At 38.8% G+C, this 21,887-nt stretch overlaps 1 protein-coding gene across 1 annotated transcript in view; it reads left to right on the forward strand.

Annotated features, from left to right (window-relative positions):
• The window catches only part of LOC139761481 (uncharacterized), a 248,581-nt gene that overhangs the window by 25,000 nt on the left and 201,694 nt on the right, over window positions 1-21,887 (forward strand). Inside the window, exons 8-14 of the mRNA XM_071685735.1 lie at window positions 3,611-3,777; window positions 5,962-6,133; window positions 6,373-6,482; window positions 9,720-9,870; window positions 10,433-10,519; window positions 12,821-12,953; window positions 19,490-19,659. Coding sequence (XP_071541836.1) covers window positions 3,611-3,777; window positions 5,962-6,133; window positions 6,373-6,482; window positions 9,720-9,870; window positions 10,433-10,519; window positions 12,821-12,953; window positions 19,490-19,659 — 990 coding nt within the window. The remainder of the gene's footprint in view (window positions 1-3,610; window positions 3,778-5,961; window positions 6,134-6,372; window positions 6,483-9,719; window positions 9,871-10,432; window positions 10,520-12,820; window positions 12,954-19,489; window positions 19,660-21,887) is intronic.

Genomic DNA, 21,887 nt, shown 5'->3' on the forward strand with positions numbered 1-21,887 from the left:
ACATTCCATCAACTACTAAATCTCTTTCCTCCAACTCATGGTTTGACTGCTCCTACTTGCTAGATGTTGCATCATGGACAGAGCATATTAGGTCTTGAAACTCTTCCCTTCCCCAGAAACCTACTGCACTTTCATTTTTGCTTGGAATCATTGCAGAGCTTTTCCTCCTAAAGTCAAGCACATCTTTATAAAGAGAAAGTATGCTGACTTTACTGTTTCAACTGACAGATCGGTTTAGCCCCAAATGAAAAACATATCTCCAATAACGTGCATAATTCAGTCTTTCATCCTCTCTTCCAACATGATCAGTCTATAGCTAATTCTCCAGCTGATAAAGCCATGCAGTTGATAAAGCCACTCTTTTTTACCTTATTTTTTCTTCCTTATCTTTGGATTATTTAGCTCCTAATCCACACCCCTATCTCCTACTGAACCTATGCCATCTCTTATATTCTCTGCAAATGGTCTTCCAAGTACTCTTCCAGCTTTAGGTGGACAAGGCATATGACCCTGATGGTATACATCCTTGGGTCCTAAAGAAGTGTACCTCTAAGCTAGCTGAAATCATTGCTTGTCTATTTTGCCTCTGTCTAAGAACCCAAATTTATTGTTCTTGGAAGCATGCCTGTAGCAGCCCATCCCAAAGAAAGGAGACTACTCAACCCCTCCAGCTTTCACTCCATTATCTCCGACTTTCTCAGTTAATTGAAATGCCATTCCCTTCTTTTTGATTGCCAGTTTAGAAATAGTAATGCTAGGTCTTTCTTCTTACAAAGCTGGCTGCTGGCTGATATTATATTTACATTTATCCTTCACACAGTAAAATCACTTTCAGTGACTCCTCGCAATAGGATGATCTCTCCAATGTGACTGAACTCTGGTCTTCCTTCTTCATGGTTTTGATGAAACATTTTTCATGGCCTTGAACATCAAAGTGTTTGAAAGGGATTGGCATAAGTCTTTGCTTGCTAATCTCCCTACCTTTGATTATTCTGCTTCTCTCTGTTACCTTATGAATAGTTTCCTCTATCCATAGTCATTCCATTGTTGTTGGAGTAACTTCCCCCTCCTGTCCTACCAACAGTGGTGTTCCTCAGGTTTTTGTTGTATGGTGTCTCTTCAACTTCAAGCCCTATTCACTCTTATGTTGATAATTTCTTTTTGCACATTTGAACTTACTCTCCCTCTCTTCCTCCTTCTAATGCTTATTCCTTTTCTCTAAATGAACATATTTCTTTTCCCAGTTTGAGCATGTGCAGCATCTCAGAATGGGAAAACAGTATCCTTGTGGAGTCTAATGGTGATAAAATGCATTTCTTCCAATATCTGTATTCAAGAATAATGTTTCCCTCTGTTCGGTATCAAAACACAACAATTCAGTTTTCGGTTGGGCCTGACAATATCCTCCACTCTATCTTGGAAACCCTACTTAATCAACATTGCATAGTTTGGTTCCCAAAAGATGGGGGTTTGTGTATGTGTCTAGTTATTTCTCTTGTTAGTAACTATTTCATATCTACTGTGGTGTTATTCACCTTAGTAAGGAGTGCTTCTCACATATCTAGGGTGGCTTTTCCTCTATCTCTCTGTAAACCAGAGTGGAATCAAAGGCTTCCCATATCATGAATTTTCATGGCATCATGCCTCTTCCACCATCTCTTTCTGCATGCTGTGATGTTGCTGCTCTCTCTCTGTTATTCAGGTATTATTTTGGCCACAATTCTCATGAGCTGTCTGCATTTTTCCCTGCCCCCAAAGTTTAGACCTATGGCAGTTATGTGGCTGCTGCTTTCCATAGTTTTTATGTTGAGAGTGGGCACTCAGGGACTGATACCTCCTTCTTCCCTTGAACAGGTTAGCTGTGGAATTCCCCTCTTACTTTGATCTTTCCCTCTTCTTATAACCTTTCTGTCTTTAAGAGTAAGGTCACTAAAAACCTGCAGAGCCCTGATCAATTTCTGCCTTCTTTATCTCTCACTTTATTTTTTTCCTGCGGTGGACTTTGGTTAGGACATTGTTTTGCCTGAGCCATGTTGCTCACTATAAAAGAAATCTGCATAACTAAAGATGGAGGTGATGTGTAGGTGCCAGAATTATTTTATGGTGAGCAGATATTCCATGTCTACAGAGGTTTTGTTCATTCCAGTATGGAGTACTACTCACACACATGGGGTGGCTGTTCCTCCATTTCCTTCTTAGCCAGAGCGGAATCAAAAAGCCTTCTGCCATATTAGATCTTAAGGTTCTTGCTCTCTGTTATAAGCTATCCATTTCTATCACCATGTTGTTGATGCCTTCTCTCCATTATACAGGTATTATTTTGGCTATTACTTTGATTAATTGTCTTCATATTTCCCTGCCACTAAAGTTCAGACCCATGGCATGCTTCTGGCTGCTGCTTCCCATAAGGTCTGTCTGGAGACCATTTATGGGGATTGACCATTATGATACATTCTTTCTTCCTTGGGCATATATGCTGTTGAATTCTCTTTCGTCTCTTGCCTTTTCTTCTTTCTATTACTTTTGAGGATTTAGGAGACAGGTTTACAAACACTGAGATGCTTAAACTTATCTCATTTGTATTCTTTTTCTTATGCATTTTATTTTTTCTTTTATCTAAGATGGCCATGATTGGGGAATGTGTTTTTCCACATGTTACTTGCTAATAACAAATATGTAACACTTTAATAACACCCCAGACCTCATGTTGTTATAGCACTTGTATGTAACAGTATCAAACTGCCCCAGAAAATTCTCATGCTACCATACTTGTCTGTAACATTGTAAAACCACCCCAGACTCTTGTAGGGGTGGTACAGTACCTGTATGCAACAGAATTAAACCATCCTACTTCCTTGTGATTCTGCAGTTCCTCTGTGTTACACAATAAGACCAACCCAGATCGTTTTGGTGCTATAGTACTTGTATGTAACATTATCAGAATACCCATAGCCCTTGTGATGATACAGTACCTGATATGACAGTCTCAAAAATATGTGGTAGCACTTGAAGTGCAAAAGTGCTTACATCTAACGACATAACACTGCCTTAGGCACTTGTGTGGTTGCATCACCCATGATATTCATGGAGTGCTTAGATTTTAATTCATCATCAGATCCTTGTACTCTTGAACGATATGTACCATTAAAGACCAAACAAGGTAAGGCCTGATTGATGTTGAGGGATCCAAATTTAACACTATTAATACTCCAAGGACTTTGCAAATGGAGTGCCTGTAACTTTGTAACATCTCACCACATCTTTTTGGAATACTGTGGAGAACACTGTAACACCACACTAGATTGATGTATGCAGAAATAATCATATTTATCTTTTTATCACCACATGGATTCTTTGGAAAATATTTTACATACATGAAAATAACACAAGCTAAACCTTTATGGTGTTTGGATATCTTTATACAACACAATACAAGCACTGTACACTTACTGCAGAACTAATCATAAGTAATCCTACATCATGATCCAGACCCATGCTGTCTTGGAGCATTTGTAGATTTAACAATAAAGACATAAGCAATAAAGAAATAAGCACCCCGTATAGAGCCATTGTAAAGACATAATTAGTTCCTCTCTAATTGTACCCTCAGATTGCAGACACTTTGGAAGACCTCCAGATTTCGATGAAGCAGAACTCTGGACTAGAAGATCAACGGCCTCACATCTTTGCCCATCTAGTGAACCTTTTAGGCAGTCTGAAGCAAGAGGTGGATATGGATGATGTGTGGGACACATATGGCATTGAGGAGGGGTACAGGTCAGTCGTGTTGATGGCAGCTGTGTCATGTTCAGAGTTTATCACTATTTCAAGTGCCTAGTATCATTATTACCATATCCCATACCCCTGCCCAGATTTTAGCCTTGGGATTGTGGCAGGAAGTCCCAGTTTGAAAATATGCAGGTGGAGGGGTTACCCAGGCATCATATACTTATATTTGGAGTGTTCATAAGGATTGATTGAGAAAGTCCAGGGAAGGTAACCAAGATGGGACCTGAATGAAGAAAACTAAGCTACAATGACAGGCTGAAAGTTACAAACTTACCCACTATGGTGGATATTAGTTTGGGGGGAACTTGATTATAACCATAAAGTTTATGAATCACTTGGACAGCATCATCAGTGAATCTTCCTTCATGAGATGCAGTGTCAGAGTAACCAGAAGTTGTAAGCTTGATTAAAAGGATATGCAGAGTACTGTTTTAATGTATAGTATAAATGATGGATGGTTGGTAGTATTTGGTAGGTAGCTAACAACCAGGGAGATTTAATACCATAACTACCTGCCTGGATTCTGGGAAGGTTAGTGACAACTATGGTGTGAGCCAGCACTTTAGTGGTTGTCAAGTTGTACTCCTCTGACCCAGGTAGCTATCTTTTCTTCCTGTCTCACCCACTCTTGGACTATTAGCATTCTGTCAAACAAATATATAATCTCTCATCATCATACATGACACTTGACAACACTTAACTCTAGATTATCCTGCAGTGAAGACTATGCGCTAGCCCTGCCTTTTGGAAAAATGATGGAGTAATAGATAGAAGTACTAGGAAGGAACATATAGGCAGAAGCATTAGGTAGAAGTAGTAGGGAGGAACATTAGGCAGGATATTAGTTAGAAGTAGTCTGTTGGAACATTAGGTAGGAACCTCTGCAAACACTGCACTAGAGTTGCCCTTTGCCAGTGGCCTGTAAATGGTGAGACATGAAAGGCTAAGAAGTGGCACTGGAGTTCACTAGTTCTGTAGACTCAATTACTGTGGCCGCTTCTTTGAAGTAGTTCCAGGAGGGAACAGGCATCAGAGATATAGATAGATAGATAAGTTGGAATAATTTGAGTGATGAAATATAATGGTGGCATTGTAAGATATTTGGAGAAGCTAATTGATGGTAAATAAATTTAAAATGATGGACCCCTTGAGTGTAGAACTTTCTCCCTGTGTTATATAGGTAGATGATTAGAGATGTGTAATCACACAATGTTCAGAGTGTTGTATCTTTGGATTTTATTCCAGTTAGTTGTCAGCCTTTCACATGTATGGACAAATCAAAGAACAAAGCAAAGAAGTAAAAAGAAAATGTCTCAAAACATTCACAAACCTTTGCTATCAGAGTACATCTGATGCATCCATAACATTAAAAGTACTTCATCGTTTCTGCTAATCCTTACAAATGGATTGTTTTGTATTTTAGTTGTGTGGAGCTAGATTTTTTTTTAGTGTTTCTTTTGAAAACATTTGTGTTTCTATATCCTACTTATCCTTTCCCTATACATAGTAGGATAGGTTCCACAGTCCCTCACACCTTCATTCAGCATTGTTTGTAACTGGATCCACATGAGGAATTTTATTGTATTTCATATTCTGTAAGTTAATGTATCTGCAATACTCTTTCCTGTGATTCATTTCTTCTCCCATGACTCATCTCAGCTTGATCCAAACCCACTGCTGATATTTCTTCCTTGACTTAAATTACCAAAATGATTTTCCATATTGTACTTATTTCACTTGACTGTTGTGATTGTTTTTTATTTTAAAAGACTGTTTTGTTGAGGTGTTAGGTTTTTATTAGTCACAAGAATACACCACTTTTTTCCACAGGAATGTGAACTCATTTGTATCTCTTTCATCAAATTTTTCTTTTTCATCTTTTTTTAGGGTACTATTCTCTGTCTGTGTAGTTCCATTATGATATGTTCTCCCATCAACTCATTAACTTGCCATGCAGCTTTATCATTTTTATTCTTCTCCATGCTAGCTTTTTGCACTTCATCTTTCCTTCATTCTGTTCACTATTCTCTCTTTCTTCTCATTATTTCATTCTACATATTTGTTTGCTATTTGTCTCATCCTGTTTCTCTATTTATCTTCTTTTACAAAGAAATTTTAACTTGGGATTACTTTAGCATGGACATGACATGTAACTGTCACATAAACTGGCAGAGAATTAGTGCGAGATGCCCTGTTGGTATGCGAGAGTGAGGCTTGTGTCCATTTAGTTACACGGTTGGCCATGGACAATCATCCCTCTCTCCCACCCACCATGTTAACTACCTGGTTGGCTGGGCTTCACTTCCGTACACATGCTGACCGGCTGACCATCGCTCATATCATGGTAAGTAACCAGTAGCTTGTGTACCCTCTTCTTAGTTTACATTTTCCATCATGGATGATCACTCTTTCCATAGTTTGTGTCCTGTATGATTTGAAATCAAGTACCATTCTTTCAATTTTAACTTTTTATAGTGTGTTCTGTTTGTATTTTACTACAGCAGAGACTTTTTAGGTAACCATGACAGTTTAGTTGGCATATATACTTCAAGGGCAGTGTTTAAACATAACTTTTGTGTACAGGAATTGTCCCAGAACAAGTTGGATGTTTCTGACCAGGCTGTGATGGCTGCCTCCAGTCTGGTGCATACAGTGTGCCAGCAAGAACCTCACAATTGCTTCACAAATGCACAGTAAGTCTGATGGTTTCCTACACCTCCTTTTATCCTCTACTCAGTGAATATTCAGATGGTATACCCCTGATATAAATCCCTATTTCTGTATCTACTATTCATAATGCAAGAATCTAGGTTTCAGTGTTTTCTGTGTTGCAATTCTATGGAAGTCTTTTGCTGTTCAAGAAATAGTTCTATCCATATTAAAGCTCTTAGGCAAAAAGTTTAAGGACACAGCCAGTACAATACAAAAAACTACCTAAGAGAACTTCAGTACAATATTATACAAATACCAGATTCTGACATGAGAACTTTCTTATAAAATAATTTTGTGATTAAGATATTAATAAGAAAAGCAGATGACAAATACTTAAAGCCTAAGTACTGTGAACCATTATACATGTCTCCCATATGTAGGATATAAATCCTTATGATATTAGGCTAAGAGTTGAGTGTGTCTGGAATAAAAGCCAATTTATTTGCTTTTGAGCATACCTAAGATAACAGCAAGATTAGGAGGTTGAAAGGTATTTCACACATAGTTGTCATTAGAGATGCATTTGTTTTATTGACAGTTCTATACCCTGACAAGATATTATTACTAGTCATGAAAGCTAAAGATAAAGACATGGTGCTCTACTGGTGGGTACATACCAAATAATGTGACTGATTATGGGGTCATGGAAGCTAAGGGCTAAGTCAAGACACCAGCTGGTATATACCTGATAATGTTGTTGATTATCGGGGTTATTAAAACTAAAGGTAAGGTCATTACACCAGCTGATACTTACTTGATGGTGTGATTTATTATGGGGTCATGGAGGCTATGGATAAAGTCATGATACCAACTGGTAATTGATTATGTAACTGATGATGGGGTAACAGAAGCTGTGGGTAAGGTCATAACACCATCTGGTACATATCTGATAATGGCACTGATCATTGGGTCATGGAAGCAGAGGATGAGTTCATACATCAGTTGATGCATACCCAATAATCACTGATTCTTATGGTTATGATTTGGTAGTGATTGGCCTCCAGGTCACAACTTTTCTCCTTTAGATTATAATCATTGTGAAAGGATCATCTGTTCACAGGTCAAAATATATAAGATTAGGTTGATTGATCATTCATCTTATTCTTTTTATAAAGATGCCCATAACTCAGTTCACAAAATCCACTTGATCCTCTGACATCTCTCTTAGTAAAGATCATATTTTTGCAAACTTTTATGTATCTTCATTCTTGCCTCATACTTTTATAAGCTTCATCCTTGCCTATTATCCTACTAAAAAATATATCCTAATTAATTAAAACTTTTAATGCATTGTTCATGACAGGCCATCACAACAACAACAGGAATATAATAGTATCTCTTTTACCTTGCAGTTAGGTAGAAAAGTTCTTGTTTTTGGTCATATTATAGGTTTTGAGTCATGAAATATTACTTACATTAGTGTTCACCTGCTACCACTCAGACTGGATTACTTTGAAGAGATAAAACATGATGTTATCATGCTATAGTACATCCAGAGGGGTTATCTATGCTACATTAAAAAATCAACAATCCTTTTTTTTTTTTTTTTTTTTTTTTTTTATACTTTGTCGCTGTCTCCCGCGTTTGCGAGGTAGCGCAAGGAAACAGACGAAAGAAATGGCCCAACCCCCCCCCCATACACATGCATATACACACGTCCACACACGCAAATACACATACCTACACAGCTTTCCATGGTTTACCCCAGACGCTTCACATGCCTTGATTCAATCCACTGACAGCACGTCAACCCCGGTATACCACATCGCTCCAATTCACTCTATTCCTTGCCCTCCTTTCACCCTCCTGCATGTTCAGGCCCCGATCACACAAAATCTTTTTCACTCCATCTTTCCACCTCCAATTTGGTCTCCCTCTTCTCCTTGCTCCCTCCATCTCCGACACATATATCCTCTTGGTCAATCTTTCCTCACTCATCCTCTCCATGTGCCCAAACCACTTCAAAACACCCTCTTCTGCTCTCTCAACCATGCTCTTTTTATTTCCACACATCTCTCTTACCCTTACGTTACTCACTCGATCAAACCACCTCACACCACACATTGTCCTCAAACATCTCATTTCCAGCACATCCATCCTCCTGCGCACAACTCTATCCATAGCCCACGCCTCGCAACCATACAACATTGTTGGAACCACTATTCCTTCAAACATACCCATTTTTGATTTCCGAGATAATGTTCTCGACTTCCACACATTCTTCAAGGCCCCCAGAATTTTTGCCCCCTCCCCCACCCTATGATCCACTTCCGCTTCCATGGTTCCATCCGCTGCCAGATCCACTCCCAGATATCTAAAACACTTCACTTCCTCCAGTTTTTCTCCATTCAAACTCACCTCCCAATTGACTTGACCCTCAACCCTACTGTACCTAATAACCTTGCTCTTATTCACATTTACTCTTAACTTTCTTCTTCCACACACTTTACCAAACTCAGTCACCAGCTTCTGCAGTTTCTCACATGAATCAGCCACCAGCGCTGTATCATCAGCGAACAACAACTGACTCACTTCCCAAGCTCTCTCATCCCCAACAGACTTCATACTTGCCCCTCTTTCCAAAACTCTTGCATTTACCTCCCTAACAACCCCATCCATAAACAAATTAAACAACCATGGAGACATCACACACCCCTGCCGCAAACCTACATTCACTGAGAACCAATCACTTTCCTCTCTTCCTACACGTACACATGCCTTACATCCTCGATAAAAACTTTTCACTGCTTCTAACAACTTTCCTCCCACACCATATATTCTTAATACCTTCCACAGAGCATCTCTATCAACTCTATCATATGCCTTCTCCAGATCCATAAATGCTACATACAAATCCATTTGCTTTTCTAAGTATTTCTCACATACATTCTTCAAAGCAAACACCTGATCCACACATCCTCTACCACTTCTGAAACCACACTGCTCTTCCCCAATCTGATGCTCTGTACATGCCTTCACCCTCTCAATCAATACCCTCCCATATAATTTACCAGGAATACTCAACAAACTTATACCTCTGTAATTTGAGCACTCACTCTTATCCCCTTTGCCTTTGTACAATGGCACTATGCACGCATTGTATATGCTTCAGATGAATTTCTTAAAAAAATCTTTTTCTGAAATTTAATGGACTGAAAGCAGCTGAGAGGTATAAACATTAGCTTTTAATCCATAAGGTGTGATTGTTTATTCAACAGGCCTTTCCTAGAGTATGTGAAGAGGGAAATGGGTAGCTCATGTGGGTATGGGGAGACAAGAGAAAGACAGCATTACATCAAGCTGGTGCTGAGAGCCCTGGGTAATGCTGGAGTTCTCCCTGAACCCCACTTCTCTGAAAAGTGCTACACGGTGAGTAGTGTAAGAGGCATTATAGCTCTTTCTGCAAGATACGAAATTTTGGTTGCTTACACCTTAATTATAGGGAAGATCTCTGTATTTACAAAAGACCTAATTGCAGTTGTCCTCCCAACAGTGACAGGAATAAAGTTGGCATTGTTATCACCTCCAGGTTAACAAGTACAACAGGTGATCAGTCTCTGCTACAGTTGCACATCTGTCACATTCTAGGAAATGAAAATAAGCTACAGTTCACTGTAATGTATTTTTCCATATTACATTACACACAGATCTTTCAGTGGGATCTGTAAGATTATTTTGCAGTCCTTGTTGGGCCTGTAACCCTAGATAAAAATCTGAAAATTTTATCGCAAATCATAGGTTTAAATTCAGTTGAAATGTGTGCTCAACATTTAATTTTAGGAGTGAGGCAAATTTTCCTGAGGTATTCGTTTATCCTGTAAAGAGTAACTGAAGGCATTTCAGCATGACTGAAGTATTACACATATGTTGGTTTAGTGATAATGATGTTTCAGTTGCTTTTTCCTACTAATGTAAATTCCTTTCACTGCAGAACAAAATTTTGATTCCTGAGTTGCGTGTGGCTGCCCTACAGGCCTACCGTCGCATTGGCTGCTCTCACTCTGATGCTCCTTGGAAGGTAGGATATGCCACTTTAGCTCTTAGGACCAGTAAGTTCCTTTCCTTAAACTGTTCTTCAAAATCTCATATGTATGTAACAAGTGTTGTCTTAATAAGATCCAAGAGCATACATCTATGCAAAAGCTACACAAGACCTTGGTGATTCATGCCTTCCATGAGTTAACTTCATGCATCATCTCCATGTAACATATCTTGTCATTTCAACATGAGAAAAAAAAATCCTAATAACCTTACCTGGTTTAGCTTTGTAATTGGCTTCCAGTTGTATGTGTAAAATTTAACAAACTCACATAAAACTCTGTTGACTGAAACTTCTATGATCTTTCCTCACACATAGCACTAACAGCTGTTTTTATATATGATGAAGGGTAAGGCATAAGTATGGAAGTGAAGAGAGGATTAAGGGACAGCAAGGTCCTCCCAGCACTGACCTATGCAGCTGAAACATGAACATAGAATGAATCACAGGTCAAGAATCCAGGCTGTGACAATGAGCTGTTTGAGAGGAGCATGTGTTGTTATTAGTTAGAATGAAGGAAGAAATGAGGGAGTGTATGAGAGATATGGAATGGCAGGGAATGCAAAGGGAATGAACTGGTGAGTAGTAGAGTGGTTAGAATATTAGACTTTGATGTGGTATGGGCATGTGGAGAGATTGCAAGAAGGAGAGTTTACAAGGAGAGTGCATGATAGTACAATTAAAGGGGTTGGTGTGAGAGGGAGACCACCTGTGAAATGTGGGAATACAGTAGAAGAATACTGGAGGGAGAGAAATGGTGGAAGAATGCATGGAATAGTGTAAGTGAGGGAGGCATGTAAGGACAGGGACAAGTGGAGAATCTTTTTCCATGGCCACCCAATTGATGGGAGTTCATGGAGGGATCAGGCATCTGAAATATAGGTATTATATGATTCTTGGGGTCTGAACTTGCAGGCAGATTAAAGGCATCCACGGGATAGAGTGAATTAGAATGATGTTATATAAATGGGATGATGGGCAATAAGTGGATTGATCCAGGCCATATGAAGCTGCCAGGGGAAACCACAGAAAGGTCTGTGGGGCCTGGTTGTGGATAGGAGACTTTGGTTTCAATGCATTACACATGACAGTTAAAGAATAAATGTGAGCAAATGCAATCTTTCTTCATCTCCTCTTAGTGCTCCCTTGCTAATGCAGGAAATTGTGAACATTTATGAAAAAATAATAAAGGCTCTCCAGCTTCTTAATGGTTTTATGCAGTATGCCATCTGATTCAGGACACTTTTGGCAATATTTTTTGCTTATAAACCACTATATTTATGGTAATAAGACACCTCTGGAAAGTGATCTGTTAAATAGAACCAGATTAGAGAAGGCATCTCAAGTTTAACATTCTGCTACAAAAAAGCAAATAGTTTTGATTTGAGAAGGTTCAGTGGAGTGTAATGAAGTTCATACATGACATATGGGAGCTGAATTACAGAAACAGGCTACTGTTTGTGACTTTACCCACATTGGAAGAGAAAAGGAATAGGGAGATGCAATAACAACTTTCAAGTTTCTGAAAGAATCTGAAAATATCAGTTCATCAGAATAAGCAAAGGAAGAGTGATAAGAGACCATTTCAAGAAGTTAACCAAGAAACAAATTCAGATAGCTGTAAAGTAGTACTTTTCAAATAGGCTTATGGATAAATGAAATAAACTGAGCTTTTCAAATAGGTTTATGGATAAATGAAATAAACTGAGGATAGAGATTAACAGCAAACACTAAAGAAAGTTTGGGAGATGGGGTGGGGTCCCGACTAAAACAGAAATTCTTCACCATAATATGCAAATATGTACTTACACCTACACCAAGAGGCAACAAAAGTGGCACCTGGGGTAAATGTCATGAAATACAGGGAGAGCTTAGTGGCCATGAATTTGTTTGCCCTGAAAGAGAGAATAAAGGGGGAGACATGGTCATAACTTTAAAATTTTGCACTGAAAATGATGGGGTGGAGAATTATTATTCTTTGAAACTAGTAAAGGTAGATGAATGAAATTCTGTAGCAAGAAGCAAGTTTGAAAAGATGTGAAGTGATACTTCCATAGTAACAAAGTGATGGATGAATAGCTTAAGCTAGGTGATGATATTATGAATGTAGAGATAAAGAAACTCAAAAACATGTATAATTGTGAAGAGAGTTTCAGAAGTGGATCCCTATGAGTCTAAGACTGTCTTCCTACACTGTACACATGAACACATAAGCATGTAGATATCCACCCTTGATTTGTTTCCTGTCATTTTTCTTTCATTATAAAATGTGTCCTGCAGATTCTAGAAGATGTTGAGGAGGAGGTTGAGGTCCGGGTGGCAGCCTATCTTGCCTTAGTACCATGTGCAACCCACACCCCGGGTTTCTTTGCACGGATCAAGAAGCTCCTAGAGAAAGAGGATGTCAACCAAGGTAAAGGAACAGGACCAAAGCCAGTTCTTGGAACACTGTATTTTGAATTGTGCTGAATATCATTTGAATATTTAAACACTCACACCCTATGAGGGCCTTTGTTAATGTTGGAGTTGCATTCTTGAAAAGTGTGACTCTCAGTGAAATGACTTAAGTGCATTCATTTTCTAATGGAAACCCATGTATGAAGGCCATTTGCATTCCTTGGTACATATCTCAGGACTATTTCCTCTGGCAGGTTTCTTTAATAAGACATATTTTGTCATGCTTTACAGTCTAGTACATGTACATGCCAAGCATAAAAGTTGTTCTGATATAAAAAGTAAAGGATGAATGAAATGAACACTGACCTAATATAGTCATAAATCTTACTCCTTCAAGGGGGTCTAGGTGGAAGGGCATTTGCATATCAGCCATCAGCATAGCATTCTGGGAACTGCAGTCTCTGCTGTGATCCTCTTAAATGAAAGTAGCTTATGTTTTTTTTATTAGATAGAAAGTTTGTGACTTATGTTTTGACATAACCATATATTAAACTTATGGTTGTAGGAGGTTAGTCAAGCACAATCCCAACACCCACTGCTGTTCACCAGCATGTACATGGCTCAGGATATTTAATCTCACTTCAGATGACAGCTTCCAACTTCCATAATTTTAAAGCAGAACTTCATGATTTAGAATAAGTCTATTACCTAACTCATAGAGGGCATTGCAGTGAAATATTTTAACCACAGCAACATTATACAGGACCCACCTGTACACAAAACAGTACAATATCCTAGTAGACTAGTTTATCTAAATCATTTTAAGTATTCTTACCAAATACGGTATTCAGTAACCTTCATTTACTAATGTTTTTGTTATTGCATGAATGACAGTCACATCAGGGACACCTTTCATTTGTATGTATTTGCATTACTGACTTGAGATGGTCAGTTTCTCTTTAATCAGTCCTGGTGCTGTGCCAGTTTCCAAGTGCACAAGAAAATATTTTGATTGAAAGAATAGATATGGGGAGGTACAGTGTTTTCACCATAATATTACCAAGGGATATATCTTGAAAACTCCAATTTTGATGTGAAAGGAGAAGAATTTCCGAGAATATTTTGATTTGATAACATTTGCATGTCATAGGGATAGACAAGAATATGAATGTTCTAGCTACAGAGGTATAAGTCTGTAAAGTACACCTTGTAAGATATATGGGACCGTAATGATTGAGAGGGTGGTGTCATGTATTGAGGTGCTGATTTGAGAGGAGCAATACAATTTCAGGAGAGGTAAAGGATGTGTAGACCAGGTATTTTCTTTTAAGGGTGTGTAAGAGAAATACCTGAAGAAAGAGTACTTTTAAAAGTCAAGGAAGACTTGTGAGTCTTAAATGCTATTCAAAAAGCAAGTTTTATCTTTAGCTAAAGTAAGTCTTGTTAGTTTCCAATCAGAGTCTTATTAGAGTCTTACTTGGCTCAGGAAAAATAATATTTTTGCTCTCAAAAGTATTCTCTCTTTCTCTTCAAGGAGACAAATCCCTGGATTGTGCAATACTGTCTTTACAGTTCAATCCAAGAGTCTGGTGTCTCAGACTTTAGAGACAACAATATTTTTAAAAACTTCAGTTATGCAACATTCTTTAGCTGATACCTCAACTTTTTCAAGAACACCTTAACCTTATTTGAAGAGTTCAGTGTTAGAACTATGGGCTCTGGACTTTATATGCATGGGTTTTCTCAAACACTTTTACAGAAACTTAGTGAATGCTTTACTGATGGTTTTCTCAATGATATCTGTCCCTCTTTCCAGAGACAGTTTATCGTTCATTGTGAAAACTTTTTCGATCTGTCCTTGAAGATTTCAGTTCCTCAGAGGTTTCACAAGCTGCAAGTTTGGAGTCCTTCATAAATAAAAGAAGGCTAGTAATACTATCGCCTCCCACAAGAGTGCCTTTTAGGAACCATTTTCAAAACATTTTTTAATGTCTCTTTGGACCTGTTTGGGACAAGTTTTTCCAAGCTTATTTTTTGAGCTGTTAAAGTCCTAGAACTTCTTCAAATCAAGATTTTCTCAAGCAGATTAGCTCCTAAACATCTTCCTTTGAAAATTTTATTCCTTGTAGTTTTAGGCTTAGGAAGGAGGTTTTATGAGTTACACACTATGTCTAGACATAAGAAACTTCTCATTTTTGATGATGGCATGTCTTTGGTTGAGATTAATCCAAACCCTAGATTATTGATGGGAAAATGACAAGTTTCGAAATACCTCCACAATGATTTACTTTTGGAAGACTGTGACTAGACAGCATCAGTCCTTATGCCCAGTCTATCATTTAGGAAATATATCACCATAGGAGAAGAACATCTGTCAGTTCATCCAGGAAGCTCAAAACCTCATTCAGCTGGTTATGAACTTCTTTTAGGTTACAGCCTTTTTTTTTGGTGGTGGTGGGGGGGGGGAAATCAACTTGGTCTGTACCCTGGAACCTCAAGTTTGGAGGGAAGCCTTTATCTCGGATTTCCCTAAGAAACTTTTCCTTGGAAGAGATGTCCAAAGGAGGTCTCTAGCATCCTCAAACACTTTTCTCACATGATACCCAAAAATTTAGGTGAGAAGGATCTACTGTGAGATACTTATTTGTTATCTGTGTATTAGTGTGAAAGTTGTATACTCATGTTATCTCATCTCTTGTAACTGTACAATAAGGGAGTTTTATGCTCATGGGGTCCCATCTCTTGGATGTTCTCGATATCTAGAAAAGACATTAACAATACTAAAAGGTCTTAACCTATACGAAGGTCATGGTTCTGATGGAATATCACCATATGTACCAAAGATGTATGCACATATATTACATAAACCCCTTGAAATACTGTTTAAAACATCACTAGAGAGAGGCAGAGTGCCAGTGGAATGGAAAAGGGTGAATGTCATACCTATGTCACTAGAGAGAGGCAAAGTGCCAGTGGAACGGAAAAGGGTGAATGTCATACTTATGTCACTAGAGAGAGGCAGAGTGTTAGTGGAATGGAAAAGGGTGAATGTCATACCTATGTCACTAGAGAGAGGCAGAGTGCCAGTGGAATGGAAAAGGGTAAATGTCATACCTATGTCACCATAGGGAGGCAGAGTGCCACTGGAATGGAAAAGGGTGAATGTCATACCTATGTGTAAGAAAAGAGACTGGGAACAGCCACTGAACTACAGACTGGTCTCACTGACAAGTGCGGTATGTAAGGTTCTGGAAAAGATAATTAGGATACAAATGGATGACTGTAAAGAAGTAGTTGGTAGGCAGCCACCGACCAGGGAAGGATATTACGGTTACTACCCACCTGGGTATTGGGAGGGTTAGTAAATGCTTCATAGTGAGTCAGCACTTCAGTGGTTGTCAAGTTGCATTTCTCTGACCCTGGTAGCTGTCTTTCTCTCTGCCTCACCCACACATGGATTGCTGGCATTCTGTCCAAAAACATACAATCTCTCCTTGTCACACATCACACTTAACAACACTTAACTCATAACTCATTCTTTGTAACTAGATTTTCATTTTGTGAGTGCTGTGCGCCAGCCCTATCCTCTGGCAAAATGATAAGAGCAGTAGATAAAAGTAGCAGGTAAGAACATTAGACAGGAGCATTAAGTAGAAGTAGTAGGTAAGAACAGTAGGTGAGAGCATCAAATAGAAGCGGTAGATTGGAACATTAGACAGGAAAATTAGGTAGACACATTAGATAGAAGATGAAAGGAACTTTAGGTAGGAGCCTTTGAAAACACTGTGCTTGAGTTCACCTCAGTCAGTAGCCTGTTAAGAGTGAGGCACTTAAGGCTAAGAAGCAACACTGGAATTTACTAGTAATGGAGACTCTCTTGCCATGACCACCCCTTTGAGGGTGTTTCCAAAGGAAATGGGCATTAGAAATATGGATAGACAGATAGAAATGGAAGAATTTTCACAGAGGAGATATTAACTAAGAGACACCACATCTTAAGGAATGGATGTTATGTGCAACAAACCTCTAAGATTTTTACAAGATGGTAAGCTCTCATAGACAAAAGAGAAGGCTGGGTAGATTGTTTGTATCTGGACCATCAGAAAGCATTTGACACTGTAGTGCATGGGGGCTGATTATGAAGTGGAATTACCTGGCAGGAATAAAGGGGAAACTCCTTCAATGTTTTGAAGATTATCTCAGTGGAAGGGAACAAAGGATGCATGTCAGAGAGGCCTTCTCCAAATGGATCAAGGTGACCAGTGGAATGCATCAGGGTTCTCTTTTGGACCTTTACTCTTCTTGTTATATGAAAATACCTTCCTTGAGGAAATGTACTCCTTCCTGAATGTGATGCAAATGAAGCAAAGGTCATGAATGAAATGAGAAGTAAGCAGGATTGCATCTGCTTTCACGAGAGTGTAACAGACTCCAAAGTTGGTCCAATACATGGTTGATGAAATTCAACCTGAGCTGAGCAAATGTAAAGTAATGAGGAAGGCACATAGTGAATGAAGGCCATAATATGATTACTATCTAACAAGAAATAAGCTTCAGGGTTCTGGGTGAGAAAGACATGGGAAGTGACATTCTCCCTGACCCATTGTAGAGTCCCAGCTTAGGAGAATAGTTAAGGAGACAAACTATGTGCTGGCACACAGAATGGCTGTCAAATATGTGGATAAAGAAATATTTAGCAAGCTGTTCATACCCTGTGTAAGGCCAAAACTAGAATATGCTTCTCAGTTTGTTACTGTACCTAAAGAAGCATAAAGAGGAAATAGTGAAAGACCCATAGAGGGCAACAAAGGTGGTGCTGGAATCTAGAGAAATGAATGACAGGGAAAGGCTAGAGGCTTAGAATTTGCCCATCTTAGGAGAAAGATGAGTGAGGGTTGATGTTTTGTCAACCTCTTAAGGGTTTAAGACAGATTGAGGATGTGGAAAGTGAGCTGTTCTTTGAGAGATTTAGGGGTGAAGCAACCAAAGGATATAACATAAAAGTTAACCAGGAAACTTGTTAAAGAGGATAAAAGAGGCAATTTTATAGTATAAGAGTGGTTGATGAAGGTAACAGAATGTCTGAGGATATGGCTAATGCAGACAGTATACATAGATTTAAGACATTGTGTAATAGTAGAGAATGTTCAAAAGATAGGGCCCAGTGAACATGAAACTTCTCCATAAAGTACAGCTAGGTAATTCCAAATAGTTAATTGCCTAGTTACCTAGATGATAGACAACACAGTTTTATGGAAAGGAGGTTATGTGTAATAGCATAGAGTGTTCAAGTGACAGCTCACCAAGTGTAAAATCCCTCTCCTTACAGTACAGATGGGTTATTTCAGATAGTTGATCACACAGGTACTTGAGTGAGAAACAGCAATGTTTAATGGAAAGGAGGTTGTGTGTAAAAACCTCTTAGATTTCAAGAGAGTGAGCTCTATCTTCGACAAAAGGGAAGGCTGGATGGATTGTTTGCATCTGGATTGCCAGAAAGCCATTGACACTATCACATAGGAGGATGATGAAGAAGCTGGATCACTATACAGGAATAATGGGAAACCTTCGTTGATGGATAGAAGATTATCTCAGTGGAAGGGAACATTTGGAGCATGTCATGGAACCTTCCCCAGATAGGTCAAGGTAACCAAGGGAGTGCCACAGGGTTCTGTTCTGAGATTTTTGCTCATCTTGATGTATGCATATAATTTGTCTGAAGATCTGGACTCCTACTTGATTATGTTTGCAGATTATAAAAAGGTCTTGAGTGAAGTGAAAAGTGAGGAGGATTGAATCAACTTACAAAGGGACCTAAATAGTCCCCACAGTTGGTGTGATACATAGTTGATTGAATGTATCTCTAGCTGATGTAATGAGAATGGTACAAAGTGAAAGAAGACCTCAGTATAAATATTATATGGCAGAACATAAGCTTTTCAGGATTCTTGTATGAGAAAGATGGTTGACATAGTCCCTAACCTGTTGTCAGTGTCCCATCTTAGGAGAATGAAAGATACAGACTCACTGCTGGCAAATATTTGAATTGCTTTCAAGTATATGGAGAAGGAAATATTTAGCAGCAAAGATAGCACCAGAATTAAGAGAGGCTGAGTTACAGGGAAAGGCTAGAGACTCTTAATTTACCTACTTTAGAAGAGAGAAGAGTGAGGGTGTCATTAAAACTTGTAAGTCTTAAAAACAGATTGATGATTTAGGAAGTGAATGATTTTTTGAAAGATGTAGGGATGGGACAACCAAAGAACACAGCATGCAGTAAATGAAGAAACTTGTTAAAAAAAAGATATAAGGAGTACTTTTACAGTATAGGAGTGCTGGATGAATGGAATGAAATGACTGAAAATATGACTAACATAGACAATATGCATTGATGTAAGAAGGTTTATGAGAATAGAGCATATTCAAGGGATGGGTACCATAAGTGTATAACCACCTCCCCATACAGTACATACAGGTAATTAATCACATTCCTGTAAGTATACAACAGTGTGCTAATAATGAAGAAATTCTTACATGTTACTTCCATATCAGTTGGCTCCTACATCTGGACTCATGTGAGGAACTTGGCTAGGCAACCTGGAGCCAGTGAGCAGAGCCGTCAACTGGCCAAGCTGGCTGCCCAACTTACCCTGCAAGACAAGTTCAACATCAATGGCTTCCGCTCATCCCGCAACTACCACTATGGACACTATAGTGAGACAGTGAGTTTTTTCCACAGAATTTATGATTGCATGAAGGAGAGTTAGACAGTTTTTTCACACTGCAATTACATATGACCCCTGTAAATATCATGCCTTGATTTTGTTTGTTATCATTCTAGAAAAATGAGTATTAACCCAAAAGATTTCCATCTGTTTGAATCCAGATCCATCAAATGCTAGGTGCTGCTTCAAAAACAGTATGGAATACCAATACTTAGTTATGTTGCAACAAAAATATTTTGGACAGTACAGTACAAAATTGGAAAATTGAAAAACTTGTTTACTTTTTCCAATACAGCATCATAGATGCATCAGAATGAGCATGATCTTTAGGTCATCCTTAGCTGGAACACATAGTTCTCATTTGTTAGATGATTTTTTTATGATAACGTATTTTGCACTTTTTACCATACCTAACCCTCCTGCCTTAGGTCTGCCATCTTTGCGGCTTCAGTAGAGTTAGAGGGTTTGCATTGAAAAATTTGAGTAAGAAATACTTGGAAAAAGTGACCTGTATGAGTATGTAATATTTATCAATCTGGAGAAAGCATATGACTGGGTTGACAGGGAGGCATGTAAAGACAAGGAAAAGTGGAGACCTTTTGCCATGGTCACCCCTTTAATGGGAGTTCTCAGAAGGAATGGGCATTAGGGATATAGATAGATAGGTAAACAGAGAGGCCTTGTGAAAGGTGCTACATGTTAATAAGCCTGGTGAAAAGTTGCAAAATGCAGTGAGCAATTTTTCATGGGATAGTAAGGTATTATGAGGGTAAGAAAAGAGGAGGGAGTGGTTCTCAGTGAAGATGGGTCTGTGTTAAAGATGTATTATGTTACCATGGTTCTTGAATCTGTTCCATGACTGAGTGATAAAGGAAGTAAAGGCAAAGGTCTTGAATTCAGTAGTGGGTGAGTCTACAATACTCATGCCTAGATTTCGCCATGATGGCATGGCTAGTATATAGCACTCACCTCACAATTCTTTATTTGATGCTGCTGTTTCCCTTGACTGCCACTCCTCCAGTCATTATATATTGTTTGTTTTACAATATTGATTTTTTTTTTTTTGTTGCTGCTACCCTGATGTAATTGTCTATTCTGGATCACCAAGTGTTTTCCTCATCCATGAGTTTAGTCTCCATCTGAGTGTTTATTTAGTCACTCCATATAGACTTCTTGGATCTCCTGGTATTGTATTAGATAAGCAAGGGGGCCAGGTGAGGATATTCCCTCAAAGGCCCAGTCCTCTGTTCTTAACGCTACCTTTTTTTTTTTTCCAAAGGAAGGAACAGAGAAGGGGGCTAGATGAGGATGTTTCCTCAGAGGCCCAGTCCTCTGTTCTTAACGCTTCCTCGCTGATGCGGGAAATGGCGAATAGTATGAAAGAAAGAAAAAAAAAGATGGAGTGAAAAAGATTTTGTGTGATCGGGGCCTGAACATGCAGGAGGGTGAAAGGAGGGCAAGGAATAGAGTGAATTGGAGCGATGTGGTATACCGGGGTTGACGTGCTGTCAGTGGATTGAATCAGGGCGTGTGAAGCGTCTGGGGTAAACCATGGAAAGCTGTGTAGGTATGTATATTTGCGTGTGTGGACGTATGTTTATACATGTGTATGGGGGGGTTGGGCCATTTCTTTCGTCTGTTTCCTTGCGCTACCTCGCAAACGCGGGAGACAGCGACAAAGTATAATAAAAAAAATAAATAGATATATATTGGTGAAATCCAATATTGCTTCTTCGCCTTTAGTGCATATTCCTTAACAGGCCATTGGCAGAAGGTAACTCTTGCTCAGTGTTAGCAGAGGTTCCTACCTTGAGTTCTTACAGACTACTTCTACCTTAATGCTTCTGCCTAATGTTCCTACCAACTTCTTCCATTGAATGTTAGTGGTGGAAACAAATAGATATGTGCAGTATTTCAGGGAAACATTTCCTCCATTTTCACCTCACATTACATTGGTTGATGGGAGTAACATAACCAAGGATGGGACTTATCTTTTCCTCTGTGTGATGATTCTTAAGTCACTCTTAAAAAGAATGAGAATGAATGACTTGCACAATGGATGGTATGTACAAAATGAAGAGTTTAGGGACTTTGTGACTGCTTTCTTTAACTAAATTCTTCAGTTCCAGTTGACAATAAATAGCTTGTGCAAGGAGGTGATAATCTGCAGAAAATCTGGCAAATTCCTGAACTTCTTTGCACAAAATATCAGACGATGTTCGTCT

This window comes from Panulirus ornatus, chromosome 40, assembly GCF_036320965.1.
Source record: "Panulirus ornatus isolate Po-2019 chromosome 40, ASM3632096v1, whole genome shotgun sequence".
Lineage (NCBI taxonomy): Eukaryota > Metazoa > Arthropoda > Malacostraca > Decapoda > Palinuridae > Panulirus > Panulirus ornatus.